At 46.4% G+C, this 24094-nt stretch overlaps 1 protein-coding gene across 1 annotated transcript in view; it reads left to right on the forward strand.

Moving 5' to 3' along the window:
- The first annotated feature begins 106 nt into the window (after nt 1-106).
- The window catches only part of SHISA6 (shisa family member 6), a 205606-nt gene continuing 181618 nt past the window's right edge, over nt 107-24094 (forward strand). Inside the window, exons 1-4 of the mRNA XM_088535857.1 lie at nt 107-352; nt 3647-3814; nt 4342-4979; nt 17736-17896. Of these exons, the coding sequence (XP_088391983.1) occupies nt 107-352; nt 3647-3814; nt 4342-4979; nt 17736-17896 (1213 nt within the window). The remainder of the gene's footprint in view (nt 353-3646; nt 3815-4341; nt 4980-17735; nt 17897-24094) is intronic.

Consider the following 24094-nt stretch of genomic DNA (forward strand, 5'->3'; position numbering starts at 1 on the left):
TCAAAATATTTTCTGCAGCCTGTTCTGTAAGTAGATCTGAATGGATAATGAGGAATCAACCATTGGCAGGAAAAGTTTATTTGTATTTTGCTTACAAATGGCTCAAATGGGCATTTTAAATGAGTTGCAGTACAAGTGCATTGATGAAGCAACTCACCAAAGCTCCCTGAACCTGTCTCTGGAGCTTTCCACGCCTGTGGCACCTCCTGCTGCCAACACTGCTAAGGACGGCACCAGCATTTTGATCCCCCAAGCTGCCCAGCTGGGTGAGTTGTCTAGAACACTGTGTACGCAGATGTCAACGGCCATGGCAATCGCCTTGCCCACCTCCCCTTGTCAACAACCGAGAGAGGTTAACTGAGAGAGGCTTAAGAGGTGGAAATGCCCTGAAGACCGTCACATACATCACTGCTGACATCATGAACTTGTGACATTCCCGGCCACTGTGGCTAGGTGGGTGGGAGGAGTCAGAGAGTAATAAGATAAGGTAAGTGTAAGGATATTCTAAAACTATCTAAAACTATCTAAAACACAGGATTCTCTCAGGCTGCAGGGAATAAACAATCTGCTAAAAGCTAATGAAATGTCCCTTGTCTGAGCAGGTCTGTTTTTTCTCTCTTTGAAGCAGCTGTTCAGGACAGTGCATAGGCAACTGATCCCACTTGGCTCTGCCCATAGTTCTGTAACTGCATGTGTGCCCTGTCCTCTCAGTGTCCATTCTCCCTGTATTTGTCCCCATCACACTTCTCAGTGTGTCTGGCTTCTATCTACTGTCTGTCTGTCTTATACCTGGGGATTAGCAGCCTTCTGCCTACAACAGAGTTGGGATCCCCTCTGTACCTCCTCTACATTCATGAAGCAAGCTGATACCTAGTCAAGCAAGGAAGAATCCAGCTTCGTAGGAAATAATCCCAAGCACTCCTATTATTAGCTTTTTGTGGCTACATTAATTTTAGAAGAAAAAATTAGGTCCAAAGTGTTGAGCTCATTTTAATAAAGATTCACAATTTAATCCCCTGATGAGAAAGAATCAGCTTTTGAGCACATCAGACTCATTATAAACTCTTCACAAAGTCATCAGAGTCCAACAAGTGTTGGTAGGGAAAACAGGCTAAAGGTGAATGATTCTGTGCGTGAATTAGATTAAATAGAAGCTGCTGAACCTGCACTTCCCTTCACTGCCAAGAGCCATAGGATTTCTAGGAGATGAAAGCACCCAGAAAAGAAGATAAACAAAAAAGCAACTTGAAAACAGGCATGCTGATAAAAACAACCCAGGAAGGATGAGATTTGAGATAAAAGAGGAAGTGATAGAGATTTTGTAGCAACTCACAAGTGGGGATGAAGTTAAGGAGTGGAGCTGTAACCAGAGTCATCTTTCCTGAGTATCCCATCACTGTCATCATGGTTTAATTTGGACCAGGATCCTTAAGCCTCATCCACCCCATTACTTCAGTTTTGAGCAAGGCAATGGAGTTATAAGGGAGACCTATGGAGACTTCTTCCTTCTTTAGCATGCTTAGTTGTGACGATATGTTGAGTAGAAGGAGGCAGAGGTATCCGGATGCTTCATCAATACATCGGTCCCATACAGCACAAGCAGCTTCACAGCAACCTGTGGAGCCCAGGTCACATCCACAGTGCTGGATACTCTACAGACGGACTAAAAAAAAACCCAAGTCTCTGACCGCAGATAGCCTCTAGAGCTGAATACTTAACATTTTGTGCTATTCTCCAGGAATATTTTTCTGCTAGACATTTCCTGTGTCCTTGTAATACTTAGCTAAAGGACAGATGAGCATCAACACTGTTTCTGTCTCAAGGATACAGATCTTGTCATAGGACACTGCCTTCAACAAGCAGTCTTGCCCATGTATGAGGGAATGATGGGCTTTCCCTAAGTGATAGCACCTCTCCCTAGAACAGTGCTTTAGCAAAGGCCTTGGTTTCTGGATCCATATGCAGGAAAGAATCATATAAGGGGGAGATGTACATTTGTACATGTTTGGAGATGCCCACCCAACATCAGCCAAGCCTGCTGCTTCCTCGTCAAACCGCTAGGAAGGAAGCTGATTTGCAACATTTGACATAAAGTTATGGAAAACACCCTGCGTTGGGACCACCCTTCCCAAAGAGCGGCTGCAGGGCAGGTGAGCTGGGCTGGGTTTGCAGGGCTCAGAAGGGTATTTGTGTTAAACCAGTTCACACCAACTCTTCCTGGCTGATCGCACATCACCTGAGCTCCTTCTACTTCACTTTCAAGCTTGGAGCCAGTCACTGCTGGGTGTTGAGGCTGTTGAATCACCAGTGAGATCTGGACACATCACTGAACCAAAATGAATGAAGAGATGGGAATGAGGAGACTGCCTGATTTCCCCAGCGGATCTGCAACATCAGGGCAGACTTAGGCTAGAGCCATTGCCTCCTTTGCCAGCTTCACAGCCCAAGGCTCTTCCCATATAGATAGAAAATTCCCCTGAATGTGAGCTGCAGACTTTTAAACCTATGCACCTTGAAGAAAATGTTTCACAGGGTGTGAAGTAAACGTGAGGAGATTTTCAGGGGTGTTTTCCCCTTCCCACCGGTCGCTCTCCCATACCCACTCTCCCTATGACTGTTTGTCTACAGCTAGAGAGTATCACTTCAGTTCCAGTCTGCATATACTCCTTTTTCCTGTGATTCCTCTCCGTCCTCTGTGTGTCCTTACAGCTGGCAACACCCTGTATGTCTTCAGAAAATATTTGCTTTAGTTTAGTTTGCAGTCGGACGCAGGGGAAGAACCAGAACTTTGAGGAAATCCTGGCATGGAGGCCCGGTGACTCACAGCAGTGAAACCTGCAGGGGAGGCTCAAACCTCCCTTAATAAACTCGCGGTGGCTCTGGCTGTGTCACGGTGGGTATAGCTCACTCAGGGAACTGTTCGTCCATTCCTAACACTCAACACGAGGTAGCTCAGAGGAGAGCTGGTCGGGAGCAATGGGAAGAGCGTAGGGCAGTTTGGGGTGGGTGATCCCTTCTCCTCCTGCCCTGAGGAGCCCTTGCAGCAAGGAAGCAGGACACAGGCGGGCTCAGGTATCGAGGCCCTGGACTATGTTCCAGGCGCTGTCCAGGGCTAGAAGGGAGCTCTGCCTCCTACGCTGCCTGGGGCAGACCTACTTCTACATCCAGGCTCTGTCAACCCTTGAAGACCACATGGGTCTACAGGCTTCACCTGCTCCAACAGGCTGCAAACACCTACAGGGCCTGTCCACCCACAGCAACAGAGGCCATACCCTCCCATACACTCCGATAGTTACCATATCCCTGCGTACATTCTTAGGATCCGTAACCCTCATACACACCTATAGATACTTTGTGGCCTCAGACATCTATAGGGGATAAATTCACTGCACCTACTTATAGAGACCATTACCTAATACTTGCTTCACACACCTATAGGCATCAAATCCCCTGTACACACCTACAGGGACCAGTGCCCCTACAGGGGGGCTATAATTACCTTATAGTCCCTTACAAGGACCATACAGATCACTGAATCGGAGGGAGGACATTCCCTGAGCACCCTTATAAGGCTCGGACTCCATAGGTGTCTAGAGGAACCACACACCATTCGCACCCATAGGGACCATACCCCCTGCACCCATAGGCACCATACCCCACGCACCACACCCGGCGCGTGCCCATCGGCAACGCTCGTGCCTGCACTCCCGCGCACACCCCGCGCCGCTGCGGGCTGTCCCGGGCGGGCACCGAGGGGCACCGGGGGCTGTTGGCCCGGCCCGACCCGGCGCGGAGCGGCGCGGAGCGGAGTGATGTCAGGAGCGATCCCGGCGGCGCTGGGCGGGCTCCGCGCGGCGCCCGCCCCTGCTCCGCGCCCGGCTCCGCGCCGCTCCGCCCCCGCGCGCGCGAGGAGCGCGGCCAGCCCGCCCGCTCCGCGGCCCCGCTGCAGTCCCGCTCCGGCATGGTAAGGCCGTGGGCGGGGGGCGGGCCGGGCTGTGGCCCGGTGGGGGCGCGGCGCGCTCTGACCCCTCTCCCCCGTCTCTCGCAGCCCCTCGCCGGAGGAGCACCGGCCGGCACGGGACCCCGCAGCCTCGAGCCGCGCTCCGCCGGGCTCCGCCGCTCGCTCCGCGCCGGCATGAAGCGCTCGGCGCCGGGCAGCCGCCGCTGAAGAGCCGCGCGCGCGCGCGGGCAGCGGCCCCCCGGCCCCTCCATGGGGCAGCGCCGCGGCCGCTGAGCCCCGCGCCGCCGCCCCGCGCCCGCTCCGCGCCTTTCCCCCCCGTGTCGCCCCCCGCCATGGGGCCGCGGCACCTGCTGCTGCCGCTGCTGCTGCTCTCCCTGCAGCTCCTGGCCCTGCTGCTGGCCGCGCAGGCGGCCGGGCCCCCCCGCGCCAAGGGCAACCGGACCCAGGGGGCGGCGGCGGCGGCGGCGCCGCGGCGGACCCCCAAACCGGGCAAGGAGCTGCTCAACCAGACGGTGCCGGGCGCGGGGGCGGCCGCCCCCACGGCGCTGCCCGGGCGCGGCAAGGGCGCGGGCGGCGCGAGGAGCCCCCCCGGCGGCGGGGGCGGCGGCGGGGCCGCGGCCCCGGCGCACGAGACGTGCTGGGGCTACTACGACGTGAGCGGGCAGTGGGACAAGGAGTTCGAGTGCAACAACAGCCTCACGGGGTTCCGCTACTGCTGCGGCACCTGCTTCTACCGCTTCTGCTGCAACAAGCGCGCCGAGAAGCTCAACCAGAGCCTGTGTCGCAACTACAAGAGCCCCGAGTGGGCCCACCCCACCACGGCCAGCGGCGCGCTGCCCGCCGACGGCAGCAACGGCGCCGACGGAGACGCCAACAAGTACGACCCGGACAAGGACAGCACCAATGCCACTGTCTACATCTCGTGCGGGGCCATCGCCTTTGTACTCATCGCTGGCGTCTTCGCCAAGGTGGCCTACGACAAGGCGCGGCGCCCACCCCGGGAGATGAACATACACAGGTGCGATCCTCCCTGCTGTTTTCAGCACCCCTGCTGTCTAGGGACACCCTCTTGACCAAAGGTTCCCCCTTAGCGCTGTGTGTTCAAGGATTCCCCTGTGGGACTGTCTGTCCAAGGGTGGGACCGCGTGTGCAAGGATTCCCTCACTGCGCTACCTGTCCAAGGGGTCCCTCTTTGAACCACACGCCCAAGAGTTTCTCCTTTGCGCCGCCCTTCACAGGGTCTATCCAGGGATTCCCCCTGTTTCCTGCCTCACCAGGGTTTCCCCTCTGCACCATCTGTGCAGACACTTGGCTCCCGGACCTCCCCTCCAGGCCCCCTCCCAGCCAGGCATCCCTGGGCACTGCCCGTCCTGCTGCACCTCCAGCCCTTCCATCCTCGGGGAAGCCCCGTGGGGCCTTCTCCCAAATTCCCTCTCACCCCGAGCGCCCCACTGGGCCCCGCAGGCCTCCTGCTCTGCCCCCCGGCGCCGCGTTCAGCATCGCGGCCGCAGACAGCCCTGCCGCCCGCCCTGCGCCGCGCTCGGAGAGCGCCAGGTCCTCCGGGCAGGTCCCCCTGCCCTGCAGCCCCAATGGGGATTTAGGGAAAGCAGCGATGCCGGCGAGTGGTTTTATTGGTTTGCCTATTTTGCCCCTAAAATCGAGGTAACTCAAGCTACGAGTCCGTCCTTCCTAGTTGTCTGCTAGGGAAGTAGTTTGATATCCTATTTGCAGTGATTTTAGGCATCTTTGTTTTAATGCCTTTTTTTTTTTTCTTCATAAGATAAAACAGTCCAAATGTGTTGAAAAAGTACTGTTCAAAAGCTAAAGCTCAGGCTTCCATAACATCATCTCTCCTTTCAGACAAATTCACGCCTTTTTTTTTTTTTTTTTTTACAATTCATACTTATTTTGGTGAAAAAGTCCCTGCAAATGCTGTGTGCTTCTCATGTGCTGGGAGCCCAAGAGGTTTCCATGTCTGAACACATAAACTGGGGAAGAGTTTCTTTATAAGAACAGCTGGTAACACACTGATGGGAAGGGTGCCTACTTCGAGCACATCATGCTTAACTTAAATAATTTTAATTAAAAGCTCTTAATCAAACAAAGCCCTTGACCATATTTTTAAGCTTGAACTTCAGATGAGGTTAACAGCCCTGGCATTAGATTTTTAGGGTTTTTTTTTACATAGAAAAAAAAATGAAATAGTGTCACAGTTTTTATTTGGTGAGATCTGTTTTCTTTAGTCTCCTGTTCTTTTAAGAAAATACACTGGCTGGTGTAAATTGTTATGTCTTTAATGAGGACAAAAAGTAATGCTGGTTTACATTTGCAGAGAGTCTAGCCCATGTTTTCTAACACAAGCACCACTGCTTTAAGAAAACAACTTGCCAGTGCTAAAAACATTGTAATATCTCTGAGGTCACTTTTGTCTGTGTAAAAAGCATCCCAAAAGCAGCTTAGTTGAGAAATAGATTCTCTTCCATGCTTTTGTAAATAAGGGTTGCTTCCCCAAGTGCCCAGATCATTTGGTTTCAAGTCAACTGTATTGGTTTGTCTTATCTTCACAGGAGATTTGTAAATTTGGCACTGATGCCCATATATTACTTTTGCTGTAGCTCCAGTGTGTTGCAGGGCTGGATCCTACACCCTTTGAAATCAGAGACAGTGTTGCCAGACTTGTCTGAATTATTCCTGATGTTTTCATTTCTTTGATGCTTGCTTTTCTTTATTTAGATAAGTTCTGGGAAAATGATTCACCTGTGTGTAGAAGTATGAATGGCAGATTGAGTGCTTGGAAAGCTTGACTTTTCAGTGCATTTTAAGGAATTGATTGACTTCTATAATATGGTAGCTGGTGAAAGATTATACCTTTTGGAGATATGTTACCTGAACTTGATCAACACTGCACGCTGGTTTAAATATTATGAGGTGCATTTCCAGCAGATAAGGTCTACATCAGTGTGAGGAATAATGTTATCCATAGTCTAAACAGAATGTGAATGTGTGGAGTGGAATGGTTTGTCTTTGTTTGCCTCCGAGAACTACTGCTGAGTAACAGGGAAGAATCAAATACAGAATGAACAACAGATATTTATATCTTTTTTGAGGCTATGATGTCAATTGGAGTTAAGTGTAACATCCAGAGTAATTCACTGTAGTGATGACGAGAAGTGCATTAAATCTCAGTGTGCATCCCACCAAAATCTCTGGAGTGAGAAGAACAACAGCTTAAACAAAAATCATATCCAGCCATCATGAGCACTGTTCTACACCCAGGGAGATTAAGCAAGACTTCGCCACACTTCAGTACAAACAATATCTCACTTTAAATTTTGTCTTACAGTAAAGAGATACAAATGGTTGGTTAGCAGAATTGTGTTTTCAAAGTTATCATTCAGCTCTTAGAGAAAATTCTTGTCAATACAGTTAGAAAGAACATTTTGATGGGTACAGGGCTCATTTGTGGCTTTTGATAGGAAAGTGGGTGTACACATTCATAGCAGAGCCATCACTCTCATGTGAAATGAAAGGCCGACTGTGCATTGAGATAGGCATGTGCGTTGCAGAACTGAAAATTGAGCCTTGTTTGAAGGCGCTCGCAGGCACCTCTAACGCAGAGGCACTGCTGTGATCTGGGATGAGGCGTTTCAGCAACTGATACTTGTGTGCGTTTCTGAGAGGAGCAAAAGTGCTTGGAAAAAAAAAGGAAAAAAAGAGGCTAAAATATCCGTAGTTTACAGAAACATTTGCAATGTTTTAAAACCGAACAGATTTTTTTAATGATTATAATGTCTTTCAGCCTGACTGTATATGAATGCCTCTTGCCTGAATCTCTTCAATTTTGCTTCAGAGTTACATAGAGAGAGCTAATGCATGTTGGGCTGTGAGTAGAAATTGAAGCTGTTTTCTGAGAGTTTTACCAAGCAGTGCTTTGTATGGTGTCATCCTCTGTCCTCCGACTGCATTTGTGTGGGTAATGGTCAGTTTTCAGGATTTTTTTTTCTTTTTTTCTGAAGCATTTCTTAAGTGGGTAGAATATTTTCCTTAAGTTAACTATGGGAACTAATTAGGGAGTCTTTGGCTGCAGATGAGGCATTTTGGCTGTTTGTTTTCAAAGCAAAAGGTCTTCTGTAGCAAAGGGGGGATGACCCAGAATATTCTCTTCCCGTAGGCATGCCCCTGAATCCCTGCTCCACAGCACATAAATAATTCAGTGCTAGTAGTATCACTCCATGACCCCTATTTAGCCCTCCGCAGCAGTAACCATTGCACTCATTACCCAAATAAGAGTGCACAAACTGGAAAAACTCTTCCTCGTTTGCAGCTAGGGTTTGAACTGCTACCAACCGCTGGCCACATGGGCAGCCAGAGCCCTCGTTGCTGCCAAGCCGGGGACAGATCGAGCGGTGAAGGCCTTAGGGCAGCGGTGGGGAGCCCAGACGTTCCCCTTGCAGCTGCTGGGAAGCAGGCTGGGGTGTTTTTCCCAGTGAACTAGGTCTGCCCCTGTTAAAAGGCATCTTCCACGTGTGCCCCTGCATCGCGTGTGTCCAACTTTAACTTCTGGAAGGGAAAGGGGCAAAAGCACCTTCTTCTCAGGGAGCTTCCAGTTACTCCATTCCCAGATCATGTTTGTTTTTGCAAAGAGAGTGATTTGTGCTACTCTTTTCATCACCCTCTGCCGTGCATCCTCTGCTCTGTGAATAACAGTGAGCATTTTTATAAATGAGCAGCCTTTTCCCAAGTAGCAGCCCGGTTAAATTGATGTATTCCTTGCCATATTTACTCTGCAGCTCTGAATTTCAACAGAAACCCGAGGCAATGGATCCGTTTGTTCACAGATCCAGCAAGGCTGAGCTCTTTTGCTATCTGAAAATTTTGGAGATTTGCTTTTGCTGCAGGCAGTGTCTCAGCACAGCGCTTGGGCTCCAAGGTTGCTGGAGGAATCACTGGAGAACAGATAGTTTCAGGCCTCTTGGCTAATGGAGGAGCCTGTAAAACCACCCATCTCCAGACTTGGGTTTACAGAGGAGGTGCAGCTGGTGCAGCTCTGCTCTTGGACGTGTGTGTTCCTTGAGCTAAGCAATCTCATTTTATGCCTCCCCAGGGCTGGGGAGAGTGCTAAGAGCACGTGCCCGGCTGTATGGACTATACAGAGACTTTCTGTTACATTTTCTTTCACTTTTTTTTTTTTTCATGCCCTGCTTGTTTTTACTCCACTTTGTCTTGTTCATCTGAGACACTCACATGTCTTTCATATGCTCTTTGCCCTGCTTTACATTGTGTATTCCTGATGGTTTCTGATTTTCTTCTCTAAAGTGCCCTGTTTCTCCCATAGGCACAGAATATAGGTCCACAAGTAGAAGCCAGTCTTGATTAAGCCAAAATAGAAAAGGTACAATCTTCTTGCCTTAGAGAAGTTACTCATAAATAGTTTTCTATTTCAAACCAACATTAGAGTCTATTCTAGTAACTAGAGCTCCCATCCAACAAGAATCTGAATCTGGTCTTGTTTTCCAGTGGTGAACTGCCCATTTCCAGGTAGTCAAGATGTGATATATATTTCTGGGCATGTACTTTTGCAAAACTCTTTTTCCTTTTCCTTTGTACATGCGTTGGGGAAAATCCAGTGTGAGCCTACGGTTGCAGTTTGCTGGCTGATTTTGCCATACTTTTTGTTGTCTCTGCCTTCCAAAGGATCTAGCTTGGTGATGGCATAATCTGCCCAGCTGCAGATTTCCCCTGTCTGTATTTGAATTCTCCTTTTCTCTTTCTGAACTTCATGCATTGAGAGCAGCACTCTCAGAAACCATACTCCTTTCACCAAATCCTTTCAGCGTCTCTGATTCCCATTTATTTAACATTTTCCTGCTTTCTAACTATCTTTCTCCATTAGTAACCCTTCATCACAAGGTGCCAAGGGAACCCTGCCTAGCTCTGAACTTCTGTTTCTTTTAGTTTTGCAGTCTCTCGTATCCTTAACTACTGGTTGATCTCTGTATCTTTGAGATCAGAAGCCTTCTAAAACTTCTGTCTCACATAAGAAGATCTGAACCTTATTAGGAAAGCCAGATTTTTTTATTTTGTTTTATTTTTTGCTTGCCTTTGCCATTACTCGCATGGGTGATCTGCATTTCCTTAGATCTGCGCATACTATGTAACATGGTGGTCTCAAATGTCTCATTACCCGGGCAGATGAGCCTGATATTCTTTCACAATAAATGTTTTGCTGCAGTTTTAGCTCTCATCCTCTCTCCTTTATTGCAATGATAGAGTTCTTCCAGAGAAAGTCCAGTTTTCTTCAATATTTTAAAGCATCCTAGTTGTGCTTAAAACACAGAATTTGGTGCAAATGAGCTATCTTGTGGGAGTGCCTGCTTATGTGCGCATTCACTTATTTTTCAAGGAATATGTACACCAAGCTCTCTAATTGGTTTTGTCCATGCAGATGCACAAACAGAAGCAACAACCGACTGCAAAACTGCACCAGCAGAGCTCTTAGCATAATTTATGCAAAGATTTTCCTGACTCCAAAGTCCCAAGGAAGCCCTCCTGTTTTATTTTATCTCCTCTGCCTGAGCAAAACTGGTGCTTCGTTGTTTTGCTGCACGAGAATTCCCTTTCCAGCTCTTTCCAGCGCCCAAGCCGGACGCGTCGCTCCTGGACGCGTCGCTTTGCCGTGTTCCCCCCAGGCCGGGTGCTGCCCGGGCAGGAGCTGCTCGGGAGCGCTCGGAGCATCCCGAGGCGGCCGGGATGCTCCGAGGAAGCAGGCTGGAAGCACAGCAGGTGGCAGCCTGCTCTCTGCCTTGCTCCGAGCTCGGCACCCTGGACGATGCCGGCGGGGAAGGAGCCGCTGGAGGCGTCAACAGCTCCGCACCCCTCGCTGCCCCTCAGCAGCCCGTGGCCCTGCTTTGGAAGTAGATCTTTGCCGTTGGTTCAGGCCACTTTTTGTGCAGAATAACAACACTCTGCAGGAAAATACCAGTTGGCAACCTTTATTTTTACCTTATTACAAAATCTTTACATAACAGCTTTTTTTTTTAAAAAAAAACTTATTATTTTATTCTCAGTGTGGACCTGATGTGTGATATTCCAAAGCTACCAGTATGATCTATTGTGAGTTTAGCAGTTGCAATAAATTCCATGCTTCTATCACAGTTATATTTGGAGATTTATTCCATATGTACAGAAGAGTTAGATGTGTAAAGCACTTAAGACTCCTTGTATTAAGATGCATATCCTAAGTATTGCTGGCATTTACTACCCTCTACATATACATTAAAATAAGGAACCTGTCTCAAATGCAGGAACTTTACTTTCCTGTTGATGATTCCACCTCATCTTTTAAACACAGGAGATATGAGAGTCCTCCAACAATACTTGTTTCTTTGCTGGTTTATCAGGAGTTTCTATCCCACTTTTATTTTTAGTTTTTAGCTGAAATATCTGCTCTATATGCATGCAAGAAAAATGGGTAAGCAAGTTTAAAGGCATTAAGTCTGCATTAGATTTCATCCATAAGAGTCAGGAGCAAATCACACCTCACTCCTTTTGTTATAATTGATGGGAAGGATCTGGCCTTTAGTGCATAAATAATTAAGTTTTTAATGAAATTTGCTCTTAAAGCAGGTCTTAAACACGAGGAACTTCATAGATAATTATTGCATTTGGCATGAATATTTTTCAGAAGAAAGCTGATTTTTTTTCATGTAATATTTATTTTTAAGAAAGAATATTTCCTAACTTACACAGGATGCAAGTGCAAAAAATGCTTCCTTTTTGGAATGATGCCCTCAAGTTTTCATTTTTTTTTCTTTTTTCCTTTTTTTTCTAAACTCTATGCATGCAATCACCCATTCCTGTACCCAAACACATGTGTGCACATATACATGCACACACTGCCATATCCCACCTGGGGCATTTCCAGCGCTCCTCTCCAGGAAACCTGCTCGGAAGTGATCTCTGCTTTTATTTCTTGCCCCTGCAGAGTCTGGTTATCTCTCTTGCCGACCTAAGAGCTGTGCATCTCTAATACTCCAGACTGACACACTTTCTTGCTCCTTGCTAGGCCTTTTAAATTATAGTAGCCACTGGAAAGGGTTATGGAAGGGGCTGGGCAGCCCTGTGGTGAGCTCACGCTTTGCAGCAGTAGTGGCCGTGCACTGGTGTTCACAACAGAAATGTTTGGCCCTCCTGTGCAGCATCTCCAGGAGATCTCATAAGGATCTCATGAATTGGGAAGGGCTCTGATTGTGCCATGTTCAAACAAGCAAACACGGGATATAGCTGGAAATAGCCTGGTCACTCCAGCTGAGCCCCTGCACTCTCGGAAACAAAATCCACTTTGGCAGAGTTGCTTCCATGGGGAAGAGCTTGCCTCTCGCAAGAGCTGCTGGCAGCAGGATCCTTCCGCTGCTGTCCTGCGTATCAGTTTCCAGCAGTGTTTGTCAGGCACTACCGTGTAATCAATTAAAAGCGCCTCATCCTGCTGGTAAGATCAAAGTCCCATCTGAAAATGTGGTCAGATATGTCCTGGAGGTGATGGCAGGGAGGCAGCAGAGCCCGGGAGAGCTGCCAAAGGAGGTGCAGGGTGTCTCACGTGCCTTCCCTCTTCTGTTTTACAGCTAGCATGGGGGGATAACGTGGGCAAGCAGCGCTCAGCCAGCTGAAATTGCTGCGTGGGAGCCCATGGGACAGGAGAACCCATGGAGCAGGAGAGCCCATGGAGCAGGAGAGCCCATGGGACAGGAGAGCCCATGGGACAGGAGAACCCATGGGGCAGGAGAGCCCGGGCTCTGTGTGGCCAGCAGGAGCACCCAGCAGCTCCAGGTGCCCAGGGCAGCCATGGGTAATTCCTGGTCCTCCTCGCACGGACTCGCGCGCTGCCCGAAATCCCTCTCCCTTGGAGGTATCTGTCCCTTGCAGGTGAACTGTCTCCATAGCTGAAGGAATCACCTCTCCATCCTAACTGCCCGCCTAGTGAGAGAGCATAGGGGAGTCTGTAACCTCACTTCTTTTTTTTTCTTTTTTTTTTAAGTATTTGTAGTGAAATCCTGGCCATGCTGAAGTCGATTGGAGCTCTGCCACCAACTCCATCACAGCTATGCTTTTAGCAGACTTTTAGCTCAGCCAGACATTTTTTTTTTTTTTTTATTGTGCTCTGCCAGATCCACTTGGACATTCTTCAGTTCTTCCCTCAATTCTTAGGGACTTGGAACAGGCAATTCTGTTTTTAAATCCCCATCTGCCCTTTTGTGAGGAAGCCAGGTCACCCAGAAGAGGGGTTTGCGGAAGGCCCTGGAATGACGTTTTGTGTGTGTACAACCCACGCTATTGGAAATAAGCATATTTTTTCCATCCAGCCTTTAAAGAGCTCTCCACACCTGACATTTCCCAGGCCACATCCCAGTCTTTTGCAAGGCTCCCACTCCCCTGAGGTGTAAGTTGTGATCCTCTTCCTTGTCTTGTTCCCTCCTGTCAGGATCCTGAACTCCAGCACCTCATGGCTACTGCAGCCAAGGCTGTCAAGGTCTTCACATCCCTAACAAGTTTCTCGGTGTTCTGGGGTATGAGGTCCATCGGAACACTTCCCCTTCTTGGCTTCTAGGTCACCAGTGTCAGGAAATTACATCAATACACTCAAGAAATATCTGTGATAGCCTGTGCCATGTCGTGTTGCCCTTGCAGGAGACACCAGGATGGTTAAAATCCCCGTGGTGATCAGGGCTTGCAGAATTATTACTGATATTTTACAGCCCTGTGGTACAAAGGAGCTCTTCTGTCGCCTTCCACATGTCTGTTCTAAGGCTCTGAAATAGGGAGACTCTCCATATATCTGCTCACTTTCACACTCTGCCTTTTTTTCCACCGCTTGTTTCTGTTCCCTTGGTTGTAAACTCTTCCACTCCGTTCTATTTTTGCCTTCCACCATGCAATGTGCATCTCTTGCCTTACCTTACCTTAAACCTCTTTTCTTCTTAGCAAAGCCTGTTGATTGTGCTTTTGTGTTCAAGCTAACACCCAACCTTGCTACCCAGCCTTGCTACCCTCTTGTCCATATCCCTCTTTGCCCTTTTTATTTCCAACAAGCCTTTATTTTTCCTTTTTAAAGATGTCACAGCTGATAGTTTGCAGCATAGCTCTGATCCTTGTGCTCATCCTACTGTGTTTCTTCCCCCAAAACTCCCTTAAGCCACCCCTAGTCTAGAGTTACCTGGGAGCCTTTCATGCTGATGTACCTCAGAACAGGACCTAACCCACTGCGCATTGTGATGTCCTGCTGTTCCAGCATCAGTAGTCTGCTCCCATGCTGCTAGTCCAGCCTGGAATAACACTCCTGATGTAGATGCATCTATTTTGGATTTATGTGGAAAGGAGCTTTAGTGTTCTCACTTAAATGACATTAATGAAAAAGCTGTCATAAATCATTATCTCAGGACATGACTGCACAGTTACTCATCTCTGGCTTCTCCATCCTCTGGCACAGGTAACTTGTTCCACTGAATGAGGTTTGTTTTTCCAAGATAAGGGATGTTTGGCACAGAAAGACTTCTGAGTGTCTCATAGCCTTGTCCTATGGCCGTTGTGTAGGTGAATAGGATGCTGTTGACATCAGTGACAGTAGTTGTACCCAAAAGGCTGCACACACCAGACCAAAGTATTTACAGCATTTCTGTTACTCTGCTTGAAACTTTTAGTGGATAATTAAACAGCTGTGCAAGTGACTTGCACAGACCGGGTCCTTCCTCAGTTGAAAGTAATGGACCTTCCATCAGCACTGGTTTCAGCCCACTATGTTTTATGGAAATAAACTTGATCACATCCAGCAATGTGATCGAATTAACAAGCCGCAAACCAGTATGCTCCAAGTCTGACTTTCTCTTTCACCCACAATAATATTTTTTTCTTTTTTCCTGATGGTTTTGAACAGTCTTTTTTTTCTCTCTCTGGAGCCATTAAGGAAGGAAACAAAAAGTGAGCATTCAGGGCAGACAGTTTGGTACATTTAGGACATAGAAAGATGACCCCTCAGTGTTGCTCAACTCATATTGTTTTAGATGCATGCACTTATAATTTATGTCAGCCTAAGTCGTATTCTTAGACTATATTGAAGGTCACTCAGAGAAGTAACACTAGGAGAACAGATGAAAGTAGCAGGAGAAACAAGATGACCTAAACATGTGGTGGCTCAGAATCGTAGCAGAACTTAGGTTGGAAGGAATCTCTGGGTTCTCTAGTCCTGCCATCTGCTGAAAGCAAAGCTTTGGTGCTTGATGAGGTCATTCAGGGTCTTGTCCGGTTATGATGGATGATGGAGATAATAATGGAGATCCGTCAACCTTGCTGGGTCCCTGTTTCAGAGTCTTATCATCCCCACTGTTATTTCTTTTTCTCTTTTTGCTTATTTTCTTTATTTTTTCCTTTATAGTCCAGCGGAATTCCCCTGTTGCAACTTGTTACAATTGTCTTTTATTCTTTTGTTGTGCACCTCCAAGAACAGACCGTCTCTGCTTTCTCTGCAGCTCCACATTATTTAGTGGGAGAATACAAGTAGATCCTCTTTCAGCCTCCTCTTCTTCAGGCCCAAAAAACTCAGCTCCTGGAACAGTTAGTCACTATTCCACCAGTACCTCCAAATGCAGATACTCTTTTATTTTATTTTTTATTATTATTTTTTTAACTTCTTGCACTGTCCGTATGCACTTTATCCTACACAGACCCTTCCCTGGGGGTCTTCCCTTCCCTTCTACACAGACCAATCCCTGGCTTGACCTTTCCTGTCCAGCTAGCTCTACTATATTAAGCTAAGTGGTAAATGGTGTTTTAGTGTTATGCACACAGCCATCTCCCTCTGTACTTTGAGTAATTGCACTCTTGACACCAGGATTGTCTTCTACAAGTGTTCAGAATGAGCCCAAGCCACCAAGGGCTAGTAAATAATAATCCTAATACAATCGCTGTGATTGAAAAATGACTCTTAGCATTTCTGTGCTGCAGATATCATTAAATGGTCATCAGATGCTTAATATATCTTGAAGCTATGTACTAAGGGCTCAGTTCTGCCAACCTGCTGTCTTTAGAAAATGTGTTGTCTCCAATGGGATGTACTGGGCACTGGTGCCAAATAGATAGACCTGGTTTAACTCCAATATTCTTTGCAGTCGGCAAGATCTGTAACACAGTGGGGAGGTATTTGCCTAGAAAAGTCCTCCAGATTGCTGGTGCTGAGTGAATCCTCTCTTCAGGAAGGAACTGCACAGTTGGGCAGGGACCTCAGCCCCTGACCTCCATTTCTTGTCCTGCCACTCACTTTCTGTAGAACCCTGGACAAGGGGAGAAAAACTCAAATGTCCTGAAATATGATGAGTTTGTGGTATCTCAGGTGTGATGGTGAACACTTATATTTACATATCAAGCAATGGGAGTTCATTATTTTTTTGGAGAATGGCAAATATTAGATCCACTCCTTCATTGAAGAATAATAGGAGCAAATAGGAGGAATCCCTAACATTGAGTATGTCTCTTCTTACTGCCACCTTCACCTCACTCCGAACATACCTTAGCACAAGAAAAATTTGTGCTCTCCTGTCTCTGAATGTGACAACCTCTTACCCCATCTGTTAGTATGTGTGCACTTATACACATCATATAACTGGTTAGAGCCTCTATGGCTGCTCTCTCTACAAATAATAAATGATCTGATAATGTTCATAGCATTTTTATTCTGTACAGGGCAGTTGAGAACTAATGTAATTCTCTACTGGAGCCTCTGAGATCTTCCAAGAGTTTCTTTTGTAGAGCACATTAGTGTTGCAATTCATTATGCACAAGGACAGCAGTCTGTACAGGAAATGATTTGGAAAATGGAAGGCACTCCAGCCCCAAACTATTTCTTACACAAAAGACCAAAAATAGGGTATTTAAAGAATGCTAGTAGATATGGGCAACATCAGAATCTTTCTCATCAATATGTAATGAAGGAATTTCTCCTACTAACATCTTTCTTAGTACCTGAGGTGACATTAGGTATATTCCCTCTGCCAAGAGAAAGTAACCTTTCAAAGTGTATCATCTTTAAAATGCCTCTGTTCCTTATAATCCACACAGCTCACTCTCTTCCCTCTGTTCCTATGGCTTAAGAGATAGCTTGTGGCTGCACTAAAAAACTCAGTGTGTTTCATGCTATAATTGCTCCACTGTGTTCACGATATTCGCAGAGGAAAAAATCTTTGAGGCTCCACTAATCCAAGGGGAAAACACTGGCTGCAATTGAATACTGTGACATTTCTTTTTCTTGGGGAATGGTAGTGAGGCCTCGGTGCCATTAAAGAAGTCCCTAATGGACAAAAAGCTAAAGATAGGCTAATGGCTGTGATAGCATTAAGCCATGAAAATTGTTTTAGTCCCCTTCTTAGGGACTGCTGGTTCTCCTTTGAGAAACCCACTCCCATCACTACTGGTTTTTGAACTCCTTGCAGAAATAGTAGGGTTTTAAAGGTGTGGGGACTGGACTACCCTTCTCACTGGATTCAGTGTTACCCAACCAACGTGGTTTGGGCAGTATAGGGTAGTGAAACCTTTCCAAGCCCTGTGCAGCAGACATGCACGTACACAGAAACTGAAAGCTTTTAAGCCATAGTTTGTTGTTGTTGTTATTGCATTTTTATGTTTATGGTACTGATGGATTTTTAAAGTGACTGTAGAAGTGAAAATGCGGAATGTCATGCTGGCTACTTTGTGTAAATGTGCCTTTTCCCCTATCCCTCTCTCTCCCCAGGGCTCTGGCTGACATCTTAAGGCAGCAGGGACCAATCCCAATAGCACACTGTGAAAGAGAGACTATCTCGGCCATAGATACCTCCCCCAAAGAAAACACCCCAGTCAGGACATCTTCCAAAAACCATTACACCCCTGTGCGCACCGCCAAAAGCAACCCAGGTAAGTGCCACCTTCCTGCTCTCTTTCTTCATCAGCTTTTGCTTGCTAGAAGTCAGCAGAATATCACACTTCACCCTAGCGGGTTTTGAGACCTCGAATTAGGATAATATATGGCTTTAAAAGGCAACCAAATTGAGCAGGGTAATGCAAGTATCTGTGGTGATGATTCTTTAAAGGTTTTTGCTGGACAGAGTGGCTGTTCTCTCTAGGCATTTTAAAAATTCAGAGTCAATGAGGTATAAATTCAGCTTGTACCAAAATGCTTGTAGCAAGCTCAGAACATTGTGTATTTCCAACCAAGCACACATGCCATAAAGCAAAACTGGGCTCTCTGCACACAGCAGCTAAGAAGGAAGAAATTCTCATAATTGAGGCTACCTTATTAATTCAGGTAAATTATAGAAAGGTGCCAAGAGGAAAGTATGGGGGATGGCCTGGGTGGTATCCTAAGAGCTCCAGGACACTTGACCAGGATCCTTTGGGGGGTATTCATCTGGGAACTGGACACCCACATTTTCTTCAGGTTCAGCTGCTGAGTGAGCTTGGTCAGATCATTTGACTGCTCCTTGCCTTGATTTCCCCAGTTGCCTAAGGAGGCCAGCCTCTTCGATAAAGATATTATTCTGATTTCTTCACTGTTTCATACGTAGATAATTATCAAAACAATATCTTGACGGTTGCTGACCATCTTCGTTAAGTGGGATGTGTTGGATTTTCCATGGTTTGCTGTCTTTCAGTCACAACTGGATGTGTGTCTCAAAGATGTGCCCTCATTCAGTCACAAGCTATTCCGCTTCCTGCAGAAGCTTCTGGGTGGCTTCCCTGGCCTTTGTCACCCGGAGGTCAGAGCAGACTTTGCTAATGGCCCATTCTAGGGAACTAATGGAAGCTCCGGCTGTTCCACAACCCGCGGGACTGGATGTGCTCTGTTCTTCATGGAAAGGGTCCATGACTGAGGGCAGTGACAGTTTGATTTTCTTCGTCTAGTTGAGGTGACTATTGGAAGGGGTTTGCTGCTGTGTGTCTAACCCCGTGGAGACAGGATCAGGTGACCACAATGTTCTTTTGCTTCTGGGAACAGAAAAAAATTCCCTGAGAAGTTGAAGGGATTTTTTTTTTTCCTGTTCCATTTTTCATCATTGAGAGGAGAGTGAGCCCTTGATTTTTATATGTCAGAGAATTATACCTGGGCATATTCTGGTCTGGAAAATGGTATGTGAGTTGAGTTAGCTAGAAGAGGAAGGTCTTTTTCCATCTCTAGGGCTTGGAGCTGGCCCTTGAGGGATTCTCTGCCTCATGATAGCAACACAAGAAATAAGGGTTACAGTCAGTGGATAGGAATAGGCATATCAGAAGCCTTAGGAGGAGAGAAACCTTTTTCTGAGGATGCCCTGTGTCGCCCTCTTGGCTCCAACCAGGCCTAAGTGAAGGCAGGAAAAGTCCAAATGAAGATGCAGGAGAAATTTCTTGCTGGCAACAGCCAAAGAGACCAGCTGGGCATAGGAAGCCAGAATTAATTGTCATATTTAGGCACTGTCAAGGATGGAAAACAACAAGTGGGAAGGTTTGCGAGGGAAATTGATGATTTCAGTGTTATCTTCTGGTGCCTGTCAGTAGCTGATGGATGCTTACATGACTCACTAGTAAATCAGTGGAGGCACCACAGGAGGCAAGGGAATGAGCACAGGTATGAGTGGGGTGGTAGTGCAAATGGCTGCATAACAAAGCAATAACATCCTGGAAGGAATCTACTTGGTCCTCATGGAAGACTGGGATAGGAGATAGCCAAGGCAAAGAAATGGCTAGGAAGAAAAAGGCATAATGTTAAAGGTGGCCATCAATTCAGCTTCTACTTGTGTTTATGTGTTTTCTTGTCCATACCGCAGGAAAGAGAAAAGTGACTATTGCTCAGTCAGGGCTGAAGTGGGCAGGATAGAGCAAGGGCAGCAGGAATATCTAAGGGAAAATATTCACAAACCCAGATAGAGGAGAGCGGATTTAACTTCCAGTACAGCCTGCCAGCCTTCCACATGCCGTGGGTGGTTGCAGAGGTTATTGATCATTTCTGCTTTGGGGAAGCCAGCTGGACATCACGTAGGAGCCCTTGCCAAAGCTTGGAAGAGAAGACTTGTAACTTGCCCAAAAGAACTTGTTCCTGGCTCAGTTGTGACTGTTATTAACATGTCCTTATATATCATATAAGACAGAAAGCTAATCATTTACCAGATTTTATGATCCACTAAAAAGCTACGCAGATAATGCTTTTTATATGATTTGATGTGCAGAGTGTTGCAATGATCCATCATAACTGAATCAGTTACTCAACTAGTCTTCAGGTTATGGTAGTGCACAGGATACTATGAGTAAACATCAAAAACTTTTAGGGTAGGAGGAAAGTGCAAGTTGGAGAACAAGACAAGGTTAAACAATGTAAAACTGGCATAAATTTGGAAAGTAACAGAAAGAATGAAGACTTAACCATCTGCAGCTTTACTTTGGGAAAAAAAAAGTGGGATGAGGGAAAGCTGGGGGAAAAAAAAATGAGCCAGTAGTAGAAGGATCCAGGCAAAACACTGCTTACTAGTGCTGCAAATTGGCTTGGAAAGATCCACACATGCAGAGTTTTGCAGTGGAAGTGAAGCATCAGCTCTGCTGGCTGCAGTTTGCTTTAGGACTTCAGAACATTAAAGGTTAAGCAACCAGACAGGACCGTAGCTGTTACGAATAGACTAAGATTAAGTTTTATATTTGTTTTACTTGGAACTTCTGTTTCCAAACTTATAACTAGAAGGGAGACCTTAAGTCTTGTTAAATAAACCGTGGCTTCATTTTTCCATTAAGTTTGCTTGTGTCAGCGAGCAAAATGATTGTGGGTGACAGTGACAAATGGAGGTGGCCTGTGTGTGAGGCAGCAGGGTCCAAATGAAGCAGCATGCACAGGTGGACCCTGCAGCCAACAGCTTACGGGGTGGTGGCTGGTGATTCCTCATGCAGGTGTGGGAAGGAGTCCACTTCTCACACACAAACCACTTCTTGCAAGCACACAGACCACCTTCAAATAGCCGTAGAAAGAGATCACAGCATGGAAACATAAAACTACCTATTGTGGTTTGCACCAAACCAAAGTAGGCACTGCCTCCAGCAGGTGCCTGAAAGGGGTTTTCAGGTAGACACTCAGGAAGAGGCCTCAGTGTGTTCTCCTGGGGGCATCACAGCAGATGGTTTTAGAGCGCTCAAAAGCTAAAGCTCTGCAGCTGAACATAAGGACCTGTCATTAGGTTTAGGCTATACTTCTTTGTTGAGCCTGTGTTGAACTCTGTTTGAGACAGAAGAACCCAGGACTAACTAGTTCTTATGAAAAGGGAAGTAGGTGTTTCGGATCTAGGCATAGGAACAATTGTCATTCTCTAAATAGAGTGGCAGGTTTTTAAGAAGGCTTCAGCCTGCTGTGTTACAGCTGCCACGTTCCCCAAGTGGTGTGGGGAATTTGTCAGAAGCAGAATGTACTTCCAACACTGAATTCTCCAGGTTCTAGAGGTCCCATGTGTTTCAAGGTCATTCCTCCAGAGATTATCACCACTTCTGCTTTCCTCTGAGCATCAAGTTCATGGCCTTTGGGGATGGTTGAACTGTTCACCTTGCCCCTCACCACGTCAATGCTGTTCATTGCTTTTACACAGTGCTGCTGGCTTGGTGGTGGTTAGGTTCTTCGCAGATGCGAAGAGCTGAAAGCTGTGTCTCCAGATTGCTTGAGTCAAAGCATACCTCTCCAGTTGTGCACCATGTAATTAGGATGAGCAACAGCACTCTTTGTAGACAGGAAAGTTCCTCCAGCCCATGCAGACCTTCAGTTATTTCACTGTTTGCTATTGTGAGTAACAGGCGAAATATAATGAATGTGAGATTGTAGGAAATCTATCTCATCTAGCTATCTATTGGCATTTTTAATGTCTCCATGCCAGCAGAACCTTTAGGCATGTTAGAAAGAAGACCTGCAAGATTTCTTAATCTTCAAATTGCCTCATTAATAGAATACACTGATTTTGTTCTGAAACAAGCCCTAGACAAGAAGGTGAAGAATTTACCTCTGTGATCAACTGGTTTAATTTTCCATTGTTGAAAACTTCTTGCTATGCACCTGTATTAAGGGTAGAACTACCTGCAGGTGTGAAATGTGTAGGGCAGAAGTACCTGCAGGTGTGAAGGGCCAACAGGTGGGTTGACAGGATTGCCACTTTGAATGCAGTGAACCACGAGGCTACAGCTCTGATTAGCTTGATAGAACTGAGGAAGGTTTTTAATAAGCCATTTAAAGGGGGGCTGTTCTAGAGATAAATTCAAAGTGTTGGTTTCAGCAGTGCCTTTTACCCAGGGGCATATTCTGAGCTTGTTCTGAATGTGGAAAAAAATGTGGGAGAGACCTTTAATCTCTATGGAAATTGTAGCTAACAAGTGTAGACAAGTATAGGCAGAGCAGCATGGAGAGCCCTTCCATCCCCATCATCATAGGGAGGAGGAGATGGTTGCTGTTTGGCCCTGCTCTCACTGGTATGCAGTCAGTGTGCAGACTAATCCTTTTGTAAAGACCAAGGTAAGCCAAGGCAGATCTCCTCTGCAATATATATATCTTCTCGATCTCTATATTTCTCCCTTTCACCCTTCCTTTCACATTTCTCCCAAATCTCAAGCTAGTCTCCACTTTGAATTTCTTCCTTTATCCTCTCAGTGAATTCTCTAGCTTCTCCCCTCAAATCCCCAGTAAGTATTTGAATTAATTTACCAAAGATCAGTGTAGGAATGAATGCTGAAAGTGTTTGGATTCCCTGCCGCTTCACAGTTTGTGTTTTCATTTACAGCTGTTCAGGGGAATACAAAGCAGGTGTAAAAAGATCCCCCAGTCCCTGCTGTAATGTTTTACAGACCCTCTGCTCCACTGTAAGAAACTAGTTAAGGTGCAGGAGTGTGAAGAACCAGGCACATGGCTTGGAAAACATCCAGAGAATTCTGGGGTGAAAATTGTTCTTTTTGCCATGCTCCTATTTCCACTCACTGGTATTTGAAAAGAGAGAAACAGCCTCAACTTTGAAACCTATCGTTTGTGTACAAGATAAGGTGATTTTTTTTTAGGCCGTTCCATCCACTTTTTCTTCTAAGTGCACCCGTACAATAAGTCCCAATAGCTTTTGCACCTGACCCAGATGCATTAATGTGTTTTGTGACCAGTTTTTTTGTTTGTTTGTTTTTATCAGAACGTTTCAAAGATGAGAGTTTACTTGGTGTAGAGGCATCCAGGATAACATTGCCAAAAGGGACAATCAGTCCATCAGGGAATGAAGAGAGGGGAATGTCATACAGATTAATATAGGACAACCAGGATAGAGAACTGGCTGTTATCTATGTAGGCTTGCAGATTCCTTATTGGCACCTAAGTTAATTCCTGTGTTGCTTAATATCGTATGGGCTCTCAACACCACTCTCTGCCATTCTGGAGTTGCTGATGGACCCTTTAACTCCCACTGTCTGTGATTCTGTCAGTCTCCAGCTTGGAGATGAGGAAATAGAGCACAGAGAGGTCAAAGGCTGTACACTAAAAGGTATTTAGGTTACCATTTTCCATTCACTTCAAAATAAATAGCTAAAGCTGTGTAAATATCTGCCCCTAAGTAATTAATGCACCTTACTCAGCTACTGAGAGGATTTTGCCTCAAGTCTGTTACCTTTCCTACAGATTGGCACATTGGAGGGGTTGTGTGCTGCACTGTGCACCGAGCCCTTTAGTCCTGTCCTGAAAGAGCAGGGAAATCTCCCCCTGCATCATCACAGAGGCACAGACATGATCATCCTCAATCCTGTATTGCAAGAGCTCTTGAAGTTGTGTTAGAAAGCAAAGGCTTTGTCCCACATTTGTAGTCCAAGGAACACAGAAGATGGTCTGGGTTGAAAGGTTATGTGAATGAGGTATAATGTTATCTCCTGTTACCTCTATTCCCTTGACTTGAAATGGACCTTTTTAATATTAAATACTACTTCACTTATCCCTCCTTAGTGGGCATCCTCTCTCCCTATTCTGTTGTTGCTAGAGCTTAGGACTTCTTGCTGTGGAGATGCTCAGCTAAGGCTTCAACACACACTGCCCGCTAATCCTGGGAAAACAGCCGGAGATCTCTCCTTGGGCAAGCAGCTCCCTCCTGCCCGCAG

Source organism: Tinamus guttatus, unplaced genomic scaffold, assembly GCF_059628265.1.
Source record: "Tinamus guttatus ecotype Peru unplaced genomic scaffold, ASM5962826v1 Tinamus_guttatus_pri_ptg000649l, whole genome shotgun sequence".
NCBI lineage: Eukaryota > Metazoa > Chordata > Aves > Tinamiformes > Tinamidae > Tinamus > Tinamus guttatus.